Raw genomic sequence first — 14741 nt, forward strand, 5'->3', positions numbered from 1 at the left:
CTACCACATGCAGTGGTGTGTTCGGGTAGGTCATGAGGTCAGGACCCCCCAGGACATCCAAAGAAAATGAATGACCTGCGGGGTTTGGTGAGAGGCAAGCTTGCCAAGATTAATAAGCATTCCAGGGGCACTGGAGGGGGCCACCCTGTACGATCCGGCTGACTGAGGAGGAGCAAGTCATTTCCCGCTGCCTTCAGAGGGAGAAGGTGGAGGGAGTGGAGGGCTATGACACAGGTGAGCCGGCCATGAGGACAGGTAAGTGTGTTTTAACTCCTATCTGGTGTGTAGCATGTGAGGGGGGGCAAGGGAACATGTGACAAGTGTGTGGGTCCACCAACATGTGAATGTTTTGTGTCATCCACAGGTGTGCAGGAGGGAGCGGGGCCATCCGATGCTGCCAGTGGCCGTCCTATAGCATCCCCCGAGCATCCTGTTTCTCTGGCTGACCCCCTGGGAAGCCAACAGGCCTTGGTGGAGGGGAGTGGGCAGTCCTCAGTGCAGGAGGTGGTTGAGGAGGAGGTGGTCCATACAGAACAGGAGGTGTTCCTCTTTTTGGAGAAATCGCATGTGTTGGCAGGACCATCACAAACAACCACCCGCATCATCTCCAGACCCTCAGGGTCCTCCCACAACCTCTCCAATCCCTCCTGTCCCATCCCCCTCAGATCCAGCCCCTCAAGATCCTCCCCCTATGCAAGGGCCCCAGCCACTCCTGTCCCCAGGAAGGAGACCCGTAAGACAAGGGGTGCGCCCGAAATGCTGCAACAAAATCTGGCCAGGCAGCAGGACCAGCAGAGCCGCCATATGGGGGAACTAGTGGTGGAGCTGAGGCGCCTATCTGACAGCCTGGCCTCCAAGGGAGCAGTACCGGATGCCATCCAGGATGTGGCTGTAAACAGCGCAGCAACGGTCACCTGCCTCGGGGAGCTGCAGACTACCACGGCTGAACTTGTGGGGGAGGTCAAGTGCCTTAGAGTGAAAAATGTGGAGGAAAAGTTGCGCTGACCATCAACAATAATAACCTGCAGCCGCCAGCACCAACAAAAGACAATGTTGTGTACAAAGAATGGAAACGAAAAAGTGCAGCGCTAAATATTAGGTGAAGTGAATCAAAAAATACGGTAAGTAATCCAATTCAGTGAAAAATCAATGAAATTGAAAAAAAAGGAAACACACCACCAAGTGGTATGGCAAGTGAAAAACAAAAAGGTGATAGCAATGCAGTAACCTGGAGAACCACTAGGAGGTGGAATCTCTCTAAGTTAGTATATAGCTAAAAAGCACTGTGATGAGTGATATAACACATATGTGTAGGCAAAAAATAAATAATAAATTGAACCCCAAATGAAGTCCATATAAATATGCGTGTTAATCCAAAATATATATGTGACAGTCCAATGTCAGACTGGCATGTGCGGTCCGTTAGGGTGAGGTTGGTCAGGAGTTCTTATGGAGAAAAACCAGACGACACAAGAGTGGAAGATGGTAATGATCTTCTCAGGTGTGGAAATCGGGTAATCTTGGTAAATAGTGGGAACCTCATCAGCAATCCACAATGGTATCCAAATAAGTAAATATAAAGATGGGTACTCTTACCAGAATACGTGGACATACACGTCAGCGACGGTATGTCAAATAAGCATGCACGAACTCCTAGGCAGCGGTGATGTCAGTAGAAAGCCTTTTGGTGTGCCAACCTTTGATCCACCAGAGCAGGTTTGATCCAATGACAGGAGACAAATCGTGCAGGAGAGGTTCTCAGATGCAGGTGTATGATGTACAGGCCAATCGTGGAACCATGTAAGGGAAAACGTAACTCACATAGTGCAGTTAATCCCAAAACAAGCCTTAATGCAGTGCTGTTTTCATGTCCTCATTGTTTGTTTTTGCTCTCAAGTTGCTGTAATTCTTCTCTGATCTCCACACTTGCTGGTTGTCTGTTTCCTTATAACCACAGTGCTGGGAGCTTTCTCTCTGTGGTCACTAATTTTGGATTAGTGACCACAGAGAGAAAGCTCCCAGCACTGTGGTTATAAGGAAACAGACACTAGTAGTGCTAAGACCATGCCTGCCCCTGGCATGTTGGCATACGAATGTGTTGTCCTATAAGTGTGGTTGCTCAGCTCGTCCGGGATGGTGCTGCTGTATTTGCTCTCAAGCTGACTTACACACGTCTGGGGCAAAGTTATGCTTTATGAGGGGTAACTTTAGGCCGGCCATTCGTCTTACGCGCACCGCTCGTAGCCTGCGCCGATCGCGCGTAGGTTCGGGAATCAGCGCATCTACATCATTTGCATATTTGAATACTAATTCAATGGAAGCGCAGGATGCCATCAGCGTAAATATGCGCCTACGCTGCGTAAGCTTACAAAAGTTAAGTCGGACGGGAGAAGCCTTGTTTCTGGCGTATCTAGTTCTGTGACTACGGCGCATAGATACGACGGCGCATTTTTACACTTACGCCGCGCATCTCCATATACTTCTTTGAGAATCTGGCCCACAGATCCTACCTAAAAATTCAATATGTTGTGAGGACCATGACTTAATTAAAGAGCTTATATGGGAGAAAAGAGGGATATAATTATCTTTATATAATAGATTGTGGGAGGCTGTTATAAACACCCAAAGGTATTTAAAGGAGTGAGGAGACCACATAAAGTTAAATTTACTTTGTAGTTGAGAACGTAGGTTTGGTGGGCAATTTATTTAAATTTGGGGAAGGAATCTAGTTCTGCGAGGAGATTGGGTATGGATGTGATTGGGTCAGAAATAAAAGGGCGTCATCCACTTATAGACTTAATTTGAATTGATTGTGGCCTTTGTGGTACCCTTTAATGTTTACATTCTTCCTTATGGCAAGGGCGAGCGGCTCGATGGCTAGAGCAAAAGGGGGGGAAGAGGGCATCCTTATCTGGTTCCTCTACTCAAGGGAAAGAAGTCGGAGTATTGCCTGGGATTTTGATTCTAGTCTGAGGGGAATGGTAAAGAGCATTGAAGCCATGAATGAAATTATCGGAAATGACAAATTTAGGTAGAAGGTGATTCAAGTACGACCAATTGACACTGTCAAAGGCCTTGTGTATGTCTAGGCTAAGTAAGCATACATGGCAGGAGTGTAAGTTCGCATCCTGGACTATATTGGTTACAAGTCTGATGTTGTCTACAATTTGCCTGCCCGGGATGAAGTCGGTTTGGTCAGTATGTATAGGGGAAGTAATGACATTGGCAAGTCTGTTTGCCAGCAATCTTCCAAATAGCCTAAGGTCGTTATTCAATACTGAGCTGGGGCGGAAATTTTGTGGTAGGGTATGATCTTTTTAAGGTTTGGGTAGAAGTGACAGGTTTGATGTCCGCTTCCTCAGGAGCCATACATAAGCAGTGTTGTAAGTAACGGCGTTTAAATAAACGCCGTTACGTAACGATTGCCCCTCAGGGGGTAATGAGTAATGTAACGACTTACATTTGCCCCAGCGGGAGCGCCGTTGCCGTTTCGCTGCGTTACCGAAATTACTTAGAGCGTCTCAGACTGTCTGTGACATGACACGTCAGTGTCACTGTCACTCTGTCAGGGCGGGACGGAGCTGGCCTGTGATTGGATGGCCGGGTCATGTGACGCACTCGTCGACGTGACGACGTTGGAGTGACTCGTCGTCACTCGTCGTGGGTGGCGCTGGCCTGGAGCATGCATGCGGCTGGAGTCTCCGAGTCCCGCCCGCCCTGAGGCTGCTGTAGCAGTGCCAGTGTGTGTCATGAGGAGGGAGTGAGTCTCAGTCTGGCTCACCTCCTCACCTCAGCCGACAGCCGCCGACATCTCCCCTGTCCCCCGGGGGGGGGGGGGGGCTCCGCTCCACCATCCACCGCCGGTCCGGAGTCACCTCACCTCGCCAGCAACAGCATTGCACCGACCATGGCCCTGCGCAGGTAAGGAGCCGAGCAGTTTGGATTGCTTGGAACGGGGAGTGGGGGCCTGGGGGGGGGGGGAGAGTGGCCTAGTACCAGAGAATCTTTTTTTTTTTTTAAATAGCTGCAGACTGGAGAGTGTGGGTGACGAATTGGACTTTTGTATTGATGGCTGAATTAGCAGGGAGTGCCAGGGACAGCAATGAGCACAAGTAATTAGGGTGTGCTGCCTGGGTACACCCCGCATGTCAGTATTGCTGGCGCAGCCTGGGCAGTGATGGGCACTGGGGCAGGTGGAGTTGATATAATTAATTGTACATAGTATTGCATTTGCTGGACATGTGGAGCGGTCCGGTGGACTGTGTCACACAGTGTGACACTCTACCAGACCGCTCCACATGTCCAGCAAATGCAATACTGTGTACAATTAATTATATCATCATCACACTCCAGTGTCCAGCAATACTGTACAATATAGATTCATATATACTGTACTGTATAACTGCACTACAAAATTCCTTTACAAAAAATGCATATTTTAAAATGTTATTACTAAAAACTTATTAGTAATAACTTATTACTAATAAGTTATTAGTAATAACATTTTAAAATATGCATTATTTGTAAAGGAATTTTGTAGTGCAGTTATACAGTATTATACAGTATACGGCAGGCCCAGCAAATGCAATACTGTGTACAATTATTAATATCATCATCACACTCCACCTGCCCAGGCGGCAGCAATACTGTACAATATAGATTCAGTGTGCACTGCAGAAGTGTCACTCACACTGCACACTGAATCTATATTGTACAGTATTGCTGCCGCCTGGGTAGGTGGAGTGTGATGATGATATTAATAATTGTACACAGTACGAAATGTTGTAAAATACTGTATATAGTGTTTTTATTCTTCAATTAGTTAATATAAACATCTTTGATATTAAAGTGAGGCCCGGAGCAACTGGAAGTCAGTGTAGGGCCGGCCATGACAGGGTTAACAGAAACCCTAGTAGCTGTGGGGGGAGGAGCAGAGCAGGGGAGGAGAGATCACAGATATCTCTTACTCTCAGTTTCCCGGGCAGAGGCAGCGTGGGGGAGTGAAGTGCCTGCTGTGTCTGCTCAGCCTGCAGGGATTTCGCTTGTCCCAAATTGTCACGGCGAGGGCTGCGATCGAGGATTTATTCGGGAGATTGAGGGCGGAGGCGGCTATCCGGGGTGAGGACTGGCTGCAGAGGCAGTTGGGGGCGCTTTTATCGCAGGATGGAGGGGACATGGGGCGCATGGCGTCGGGGCCTAGCCGCGTCCAGACCGGACAGGCAGCATCGGGGCCGGAGCACACAGGTGTGGTGCTGGCGGAGTCGGGGCCTGAACGGTCGGTCCGGGGAGCAGTGCGGGCACACGGGGACACAATTCAGGTCGCATCGGGGCCTGATCACACAGGCATGGGAGCAGCGTCGTCGGGGCCTAGTCACACAGGCCGGGGGGCCTCGCGGACGCGCTCGTCCCGCCCCCCCCGCCGGTATTCGCCCAGTATATCCCCGGGACGGCAGAGGGGGGATAGTGGACATAGCAGGGCCCCTTCGGGCCCCCCCGCGAAGCGGGCGGCGGGTATTGTGTCGGAAGGCCCAGCCGGGGGCACCAGGAGTAGCGTGGGTGCAAGGGGGGGACGGCCAGGGGGCTCAGATGCGGCGGCCTTGCCCGCCCGGCGTGTGGATCAGGCAGTGACGGGCCCGGTGGTGGGGTCTCGGCGAGTGGGATCGCAGGCCACGGTGGCTAGCCCCCCAGCTTCCTCGGATAGCCACTTGCAGGAGGTGGAGCGCGTCGGCAGCAACAGGGTTACGCCAAGCAGGAAAGCTTCGGCAAAATCGCCGCACGGGTCCAGGGCCCGCAGGGGGAGTGAATCCGGCCCTGGGCCTTCGGCCTCCGGGACCGAGCCGCCCGGTGGGTCATCATCGGAGGAGGAGGATCGGTCGGAGGGAGAGCGGTCGGGATCTGAGGACGAGGTCTTGCCCAGGACGATACCAGCAACGAGGGATTCGAGACGGTCGGCTGATGGGATTGCTTCCACGCAGCCCGGTAAGTCATTTTACACTGATGTTTCTAATAGGCAATGTGTTGATGTGGTTGAGAGGAATGTGGTTGTTGCACCGGCGTCCCAGGTTACGGATGCACAGGTGGGTATTGCTGGAGGTGATGTGGGTTTGCAAAGGTTTTTGTCAGGGTTAGAGGCTCTGGTCAGTCAGCTAAAAGGGGGGGACAGACCTCCCGCAAGCCCGGCGGCGGCTTGGGGGCCGGTCGGGGGAGCTACGGGGGTGGCCGCGGCGGCGGTGGCGGCTGCCACTACGCCGTTGGTGGTAGCTGGAAAGGAGGCAAGTGGGGGCGGCTTGGGGGCCGGGGCATCAGTGCAGCCGGAGGTTACCGCCGAGTCGGCGGGGGCCGCTTCAAAAAAACGGGATTTAGTACGGCTAGCGGATGAGGCTAGGGGACAGGTTTACACCTGTTACGATGCTCCGCTGGGGTCGCATCTGAAACAGGAGGTACGGGAAAAGATCTGGAAGAGCGAGTACGTGGAGATATTCGCGCTGTTACCGCTGGAAAAATTCAATTTGGACAGGGTAAAACCAGAGGATTCTAAGAAGGAAGATGAGGAGAAGAGGAGGTACAGGCTAATACCTCGCACGTTTGCAAACTGGTCGCAGGCGTATTCCATTTTGGCCAGTGTGATTGGCGAGAAGAACCCCGAGCACTGCTCGGCGCTCTTCAGTTACCAGGAGGCGATCAGTGAGGCCTACAGGTGCTATGGGGGCACAGGTTGGATTAGATATGACGAACAGTTCAGGCAACGTCGGGCGATCAGGCCGGAAATTCGTTGGGACGCCAAGGACATTAGCCTTTGGATGCGGCTTATGACGGCTCCGAGGACGTCGGCGCCGTTTTTTCAGGGGGGGGGCCGGCGGAGCCTCTTCCCTGGGACAGTCGGCCGGAAAGAAAAAAGGGGTTTGTTGGCAGTTCAACGAGGGTAGCTGCAAGTTTGGGGGGTCGTGCCGATACAAGCATGAGTGCTCCGGGTGTGGGGGTAATCACCCCTCTTCCCGCTGCTTCAAGCAGGGCAAGGGACGTCCCGGGGATTCTTCAGGTAAGAGGGAGCACCCCGGTGATGGTGAGAAGGATGCTGCCGTTTCTCGGTAGGTATCCGGACAGAGCGGCGGCTCAGCTCCTGGAGGAAGGTTTTACTGTGGGGTTCCGTATTCCTTGTAGCTTGACGGTGGTTCCGCCGCTGTCCAAGAATTTGCGTTCGGCTCTCCAACACCCCGAAGTGGTTTCTGAGAAATTACGGAAGGAAGTGGGGCTAGGCCGCATGGGGGGCCCGTTTGAATCCCCCCCTTTGGAGGGTCTGGTGGTATCACCGTTGGGGGTGGTACCGAAGAAGGAACCAAACAAGTTCAGACTCATTCACCACCTCTCATTTCCGAAAGGGGGGTCGGTAAATGATGCGATTGATGCGGGCGATTGTTCGGTGTGCTACACATCGTTTGACGCGGCGGTGGGATGGGTCAAGAAATACGGTCGGGGGGCGTTGATGGCCAAGTCGGACATCGAGGCGGCCTTCCGGCTGTTGCCGGTGCACCCGGACAGCTTCAGACTGTTGGGGTGTCACTGGGGAGGGGAGTTCTATGTGGACAAATGTCTGCCCATGGGCTGCTCGGTATCCTGTGCGTTGTTCGAACAATTCAGTTCCTTTTTGGAATGGGTGGTGCGAGACGTTGTGGGAGTGAATTCAGTCATCCACTATCTAGATGACTTTCTCTGCATTGGACCGGGGGGGTCACGGATTTGTGCAGTTTTGTTATCTACGCTAGAACACATAGCGGAACGTTTTGGGGTGCCTTTGGCGCCCGAAAAGACGGAAGGTCCTAGGTCTGTCATTCAATTCCTGGGCATAGTCATAGACGCCGAGAAGATGGAATGTCGTTTGCCGCAGGATAAGCTAGAAGGCCTCAAGGCGGAGGTCAGGGGTATGATTGGAGTGCATAAGGTGCAGCTGCGGGCTTTGCAGTCGTTGTTGGGTAAGCTGAATTTTGCCTGCAGGATTATCCCGATGGGGAGGGTTTTTTGTCGTCGGCTGTCGGCTAGCACTGCGGGTGTTAGGTTGCCCAATCACTATGTGCGGCTCGTGAAGGAGCATAGGGAGGACCTGCGGGTAGGGCACTTTTTTCTAGAGGGTTTTAACGGCAGGGCCTTGTGGATGTCCGGCCCGGTCAGCAATTTTGACCTGGAGCTGTATACAGATGCGGCCGGGGGTGCGGGCTTTGGGGCCTTCTTTCAGGGTCAGTGGAGCGCTGGCTCTTGGCCGCAGTCTTGGGTGACTGCGGGCTTTACAAAGAATTTGGTGCTGCTGGAGCTGTTTCCAGTGGTGCTGGCGGTTGAGTTATGGGGCACGTCTTTCCGGGATCGGAAGGTGCGCTTCCATGGGGATAACTTGGGGGTCGTGCAGGTGATCAATCGAGTTACCGCATCTTCTCCCCCAGTGATTCGTCTCCTGAGACACTTGGTGCTGCGCTGTATGCAGCTGAATGTGTTTGTGTATGCGGTGCACTTACCGGGTGTGGACAATGTCGTGGCTGACGCTTTGTCTCGGTTTCAGTGGGACAGGTTCCGGGAGCTGGTGCCGGAGGCAGAGGAACGGGGGGTCCCTTGTCCGGAGTGGCTGTGGCAGATTCCATTGGAACAATCTCCACCTGGATTAGGAAATCGTTGAGTGCGGGTACTTGGGCGGCCTATGAGAAGGTATGGTCGGAGTGGAGCGATTTGGTGAGGGAATCGGAGGTTCACCTTTCGGGACCGGAGGTGAGGACACTGGTTCTGTATTTTTTGTCTAGAAACATGGAAGCGGGAGTGTCGCCGTCGGCGTTGGATAAGAAATTGGCCGGGTTGGCATTTCTGTTCAAATGGCAAGGGTGGCCGGATCTTACAAAGGACTTCTGGGTGCGACAAGCTCTGAAAGGGTACAGGAAACAGGGGCGGCGACCTGACGCTCGCCGCCCGGTGTCTTTCGAAGTTTTGAGAGGAATCCTGGCTAAAGTGGGGGCGATATGTTCATCCAGGTTTGAAGTTACATTGTTCCGCGCGGCATTCGCGCTGGCATTTTTTGGGGCCTTTAGGGTGGGCGAGCTGGTGAGCCCGTCGAAATTGGTCCAGGGGGGCATGGGAGTTGCGGATGTCGGTTGGACCCCGGAGGGGGTCACGTTGTGGCTCAGAAGGTCCAAAACGGATCAGAGTGGCAAGGGAAGGGCGGTTCATGTGTTCCCAATTGAAGGGTCGGAGTTGTGCCCGGTCGGGCTGGTAAGGGACTACCTGGACATACGTCCGGGGGTGGGGGGCGCCTTTTTGGTACACGAAAATGGGTCCCCGATGTCACGATATCAGTTTGTGGCAGTGTTTAGGAAGTGTCTGGGGGCATTGGGCCTGGTGGCAAAGGAGTTCTCGGCTCATTCCTTTAGGATCGGGGCAGCTACGGAAGCGGCAAGGAATGGACTGGGTGAAGAGGCAATAAAGAGGATAGGGCGTTGGGAATCCAGGCGGTTTCAATTATATGTTAGGCCGCAGCTGGTGGCTAGTTTGGGTTGAAGGTCTGGGGAGTGGGGTTTTGAGTTACGGGGCAAAGGGGGTGACAGGGATTACTCAAAAGCGGGTTATCTCTATGTGGGTATGTTGGTGACGTGTTTTTTTTTTTTGTTTACTGTTTTTCAGGTACTGGACCGCTTTTGGTCTGGATAATGGGCCACTCCTATGTGGTTCGGGGGGCCAGACGGGCGGATGATCGCCCGACCGGTCGCCAGCTGGGAATATCGAGACAGGAGGCGAGTGTAAGGTGGTTGGGGGTCCCCGGGATGTTATGGAGCAAGGTGGTGCCGGAGGTGCACAAATTTGCACAGCTGGACAGGCCACCGGAGGTTCTGGTTATTCACGCCGGGGGGAATGATCTTGGAGTGAGATCGATGATGGAGATAGCACGGGACATTAAATTTGACTTTCAGCGGATCCGGATGTCCTTTCCGGATACGATAGTGGTGTGGTCAGACATGGTGGCCAGGTCAACATGGAGGATGGCCAGGTCGGTAGAGGGGGTGAATCGGGCGCGCAGGAAGATAAACAGAAATGTGGGGCGGTTTGTGCTCAGGAACGGGGGGCTAGTGGTTCGGCACCCCGAATTGGAAGTGGACACATGGAGATACCTCAGGAGTGATGGTGTTCACCTCACGGACGTGGGGATTGATATGTGGGTGTTGCGTTTAGAGGAGGGGGTACAGCAAGCGATGAGGGTGTGGAGGTGCTCCCATAGGTAAGGGGTTACCTTTGGGTGCTGGTGGCGGGTGTTTTTGGACTTTGCAGGAGAAGATATTACCCCAAAGATGGACACCAGTACCCAGTGGTGGATGGTTTCTGAAGGGGTTTCTAGTTCCCAGTCTACTAATGTAGCTGGAAGGTTGGTGAATGGGGGCACTGCGGTCAATGGTCGTCTTTGAGCCAGCTTCGGCTTGAGGCCTATGACCAGAGGTTAGGACACCGCAGTGCCAAAAAAGTGTTACATAGTTACAAAGTTTAAAGGTTAACGAGTTAAGGGTTAATGGGTCCTGCAAAGTCCAGCACCATGTTAGAGAGGTTATTATCTCAGGAAATAAGTGTTTTTTCTCTATGTGTTATTGGTTTTTGTTATTGGTTATTTATGATTATTTAAAGAGTATTTAAAATAAAGGAGGCTGCTACGGCCAGTTTTTACTCCAACACTAAGTAGTGGTCTCATTATTTATTAAAGGTTAAGTGGGGGTATTAACTGTAAAGGGGCTTTAGCGGTCAGGGTGAATTCTGGTATACCATAGTCAAGTGAGGCCCGGAGCAACTGGAAGTCAGTGTAGGGCCGGCCATGACAGGGTTAACAGAAACCCTAGTAGCTGTGGGGGGAGGAGCAGAGCAGGGGAGGAGAGATCACAGATATCTCTTACTCTCAGTTTCCCGGGCAGAGGCAGCGTGGGGGAGTGAAGTTCCCACCCACCCTCCCTTTATTCTGGGGTTTTATTGATTACGGTATTGATGGTATATGGATGAATTGGTATGTGGTTTGGTGCTGTTTTGGTGTTTTCTTTTCTTTCAGGTTTATGGATCACGTTGTCGTGGCAGTGGCGGGTGTTTTTGGACTTTGCAGGAGAAGATATTACCCCAAAGATGGACACCAGTACCCAGTGGTGGATGGTTTCTGAAGGGGTTTCTAGTTCCCAGTCTACTAATGTAGCTGGAAGGTTGGTGAATGGGGGCACTGCGGTCAATGGTCGTCTTTGAGCCAGCTTCGGCTTGAGGCCTATGACCAGAGGTTAGGACACCGCAGTGCCAAAAAAGTGTTACATAGTTACAAAGTTTAAAGGTTAACGAGTTAAGGGTTAATGGGTCCTGCAAAGTCCAGCACCATGTTAGAGAGGTTATTATCTCAGGAAATAAGTGTTTTTTCTCTATGTGTTATTGGTTTTTGTTATTGGTTATTTATGATTATTTAAAGAGTATTTAAAATAAAGGAGGCTGCTACGGCCAGTTTTTACTCCAACACTAAGTAGTGGTCTCATTATTTATTAAAGGTTAAGTGGGGGTATTAACTGTAAAGGGGCTTTAGCGGTCAGGGTGAATTCTGGTATACCATAGTCAAGATGTTATAGAACGTAATAGCATTGTAGAATATAAAAAAAAAATTCTCAGTTACTTTTCCGAGTAACTAGTTACTTTGCCTAAAAAGTAACTGAGTCGCTAATTCACTTACTTTTTTGGTCAAGTAACTTGTAATTGTAACTAGTTACTTTTTAAAAGGAAGATGAACAACACTGTACATAAGCACATAATTTGAAAAAAGGGTGTGCATGGAATATGTCACAAAACTAAAAATAAAAGAATACAAATTAGTATTTTTGTAAATTGTGGAAAATATATTATTACAGTTCTATAAATAAGAGTATATCCATCTGCCGATATAGACCCATCATTAAAGAAAATCTCACCGTGGATGCTGTATCAGGTAGGTGGCCAGGAACCTGGACCAGGGAGGCAACCCACCCCGGAGGACATATAGGGGTAGATTGGCGCATCTTTATACTGGCGTAGCGCATCTCATTTGCGATACGCCAACGTAAATCAGAGAGGCAAGTACAGTATTCACAATGCACTTGCTCCTACCGTTGCGCTGGCTTAACTTAATTTCGTCGGCCTAAGCCAGCGTAAGTGTAAGTGGGTGTGACCTTATGCAAATGATGGTCGGAAGGTGGAGTAGTGATATACGCCCGGCGTATCCTGGATGGAGCATGCGCAGTGAAGTGGACGTATGATCGCTCCCCTGTGCGCATGCTCACAACTACGCCAGCCCAACTTCCTGTGATACGCCGAGCCTATAAATACGCCCAGACATGCGTCCGTCCGGCGCAAAAGTACATCCTGATTTTTTCCCCCCCTTAGGGAAAGTACTTTTGCAAAGCAATGGCGGCTGCTGCAAATACAGAGAAGAAGGATCGGAGGAAGAGAAACTTTTGCCTGGAGGAGAGGGTAATTATTGTTGCGGGCTTAGTGGCACATGATAAGTACCTCCATGGTGCCCTCAGTAACCAGACCAGCAAGGCCAGAAAAAAGGAGATCCTGATGGAGCTCAGCTTGCAGGTCAGTGCCATGGGCAATGCCACCAGGACCCCACAGGATATCCAAAATAAGATCAATGATTTTAAAAGGAAGGTCCGTGATAAGCTGGGTGCGATAAGGAGGCATGCCAGAGGCACGGGAGGAGGACCAGCCTGTACTGTGCGGTTGACCCCGGAGGATGAATTGATCGCCCAAAACTTGCAGCGTGAGCAGGTGGAGGGCATGGAGGTGTTCGACTCCGGAGGCAAGGCCTTGAGGACAGGTAAGTGTGTTTTATCTCCTATACGGTGTGTAGCATGTGAAGGGGTGGAAGGGAACATGTGACAAGTGTGTGGGTCCACCAACATGTGAATGGTTTGTGTCATCCACTGATGTGCTGGAGGGAGCTGGGCCGTCGTCGGCTGCAGGGCGAACTACGCCATCCAGGGATGAGAGTGCCCATACCTCTCCCCTGGAGGAAGTAGAGGAGGAGCACGGGGACCTGGAGGACGCGTTATATATCATGGATGAAAATCCCAGCAACCCTGGATCCTCCCAACCCTCCTCCCCCATCAGTGAACCCTCCCAACCCTCCTCCACCATCAGGGTACCGTCCTCACCCTCCTCCTCCATCAGGGGAAGCTCCTCACATGCCTCCCCATATGCATGGCCCCAAGCCTCTCCTGCCCCCAGGAAGGCCACCAAAAAAACAAGAGGTGTTCTAGAGGCCATTCACGAAACCCTTGCGAGGGATCAGGCCCTCCAGACCCAGCATGTGGGTGCTGTTTCCCGGGATATGAAGCGGCTCGCAGACAGCCTGGCCTCCTCGGCACAGATACCAGACTGTTTGGCAGCTATCAGTGCCAATTGTGCAGCAGTTGCCACATGTGTTGGGGAGCTGCAGGCCACGACCTCCTGCCTGGTGACTGAGGTCAAGAGCCTCACAGTGGCTGTTAAGGCCAATACGGCAGAGGTGATGCACATGAGGCGGCAACATAATCAGAACACCACCCGCCAGCTGCGGATGCACGCCGAGACCACCGCGGTGCTCACCCGCATAGCAGTGGCGTTGGAGGGCAGGCAGCCAGAACCTGCCAGGAGTGCCAGTCTTGAGGAGGAGTCTCCTGATGATGCCCCACCCCCATCTGAAGTTGCCCCCAGGCAAGTGAGGAGCCAAAGACGTGGCACCAGGCAGAGCCCACGACGGGGCAATTGAGTGGTTTAGTTTTGTTTTTTAAGCTCCGGTGAGGAGTTTTATTTTGAGTTCATCTCCGGTGAGGAGTTTTATTTTGATTTCATCTCCGGTGAGGAGTTTTATTTTGATCTCATCTCCGGTGAGGAGCGTTTTTTATTTTTATAATACTGCACACGATCAGTAGTGCAGGCTACAGTGTGACTGGTGTGTGAATGTGGGGGTGACACTCCTGCCAGTAAGGGGTGTCACCCTGGCTCGTCGGGGAGAATTTATCCCCACGGCCGTGTGAATGTGGTATGAATGGTCAGCAACATAATTGGAGCCTTGGCGTGGCTGCTCCCAAGTCCTGCATGGCGGACTTGGGCTAATCCAATGTGATGTGGATGTGGTGTGTGTGAGCTAGGGACCACAGTGGTGTGCATGCGTGCATTCTCCTTGTGCCATGATGAATGTGTGTGTTTAACGTGCAAACATGCCTACCACAAGGCATCTCCTGACTGCTGTTCCCTCAGCAGACGGGGTAGCCTCGGTTAGGGGGGACTGTGTGGTTCGGGGGTGAGGTCATCACGTAGGTCAATCTCCAGGCACTTTCTCATGGCGTAGTTGTGCAGAATGCAACATGCACCGATGATCTGGCACACAAAGTTTGGGGAATACAACAGGGTCCCCCCGGACTTATCCAGGCATCGGAAACGGGACTTCAGGAGGCCAGATGTGCGTTCCACCACTGCACGGGTATGTATGTGTGCATCATTGTATCTTCTCTCTACTGTGGTTTGGGGATCCCGGAATGGAGACATGAGATGGGGCCCAAGTGCATATGCCGCGTCACCTGGAAGGGAAAAGACAGGAGGATGTTAGTCGTGCATGTGCCCCTTGTGATGTCTGCATCATGGGGTCGGACAGTCATGCCTGACACCCATGTCACTCACCAACCAACCAGCTGTTCCCATACACGTTCTGTTCGAATTCCATTGGGATGTTGCTTTGACGG

General features: G+C 52.0%; 2 protein-coding genes across 2 annotated transcripts in view; one reads left to right on the plus strand and one right to left on the minus strand.

Moving 5' to 3' along the window:
- MSANTD3 (Myb/SANT DNA binding domain containing 3) overlaps positions 1-14741 on the minus strand; it is a 1065404-nt gene that overhangs the window by 516177 nt on the left and 534486 nt on the right. The gene's annotated exons all lie outside the window — the stretch shown is intronic.
- Positions 4883-10273, plus strand: LOC120940518 (polysialoglycoprotein-like). Its single transcript, XM_040353435.1, has 2 exons — positions 4883-5979; positions 9655-10273. The coding sequence occupies exons 1-2, from the start codon at positions 5175-5177 to the stop codon at positions 10248-10250; spliced, it is 1401 nt and encodes a 466-aa protein (XP_040209369.1). The 5' UTR covers positions 4883-5174; the 3' UTR covers positions 10251-10273.

Source organism: Rana temporaria, chromosome 5 (assembly GCF_905171775.1).
Source record: "Rana temporaria chromosome 5, aRanTem1.1, whole genome shotgun sequence".
Lineage (NCBI taxonomy): Eukaryota > Metazoa > Chordata > Amphibia > Anura > Ranidae > Rana > Rana temporaria.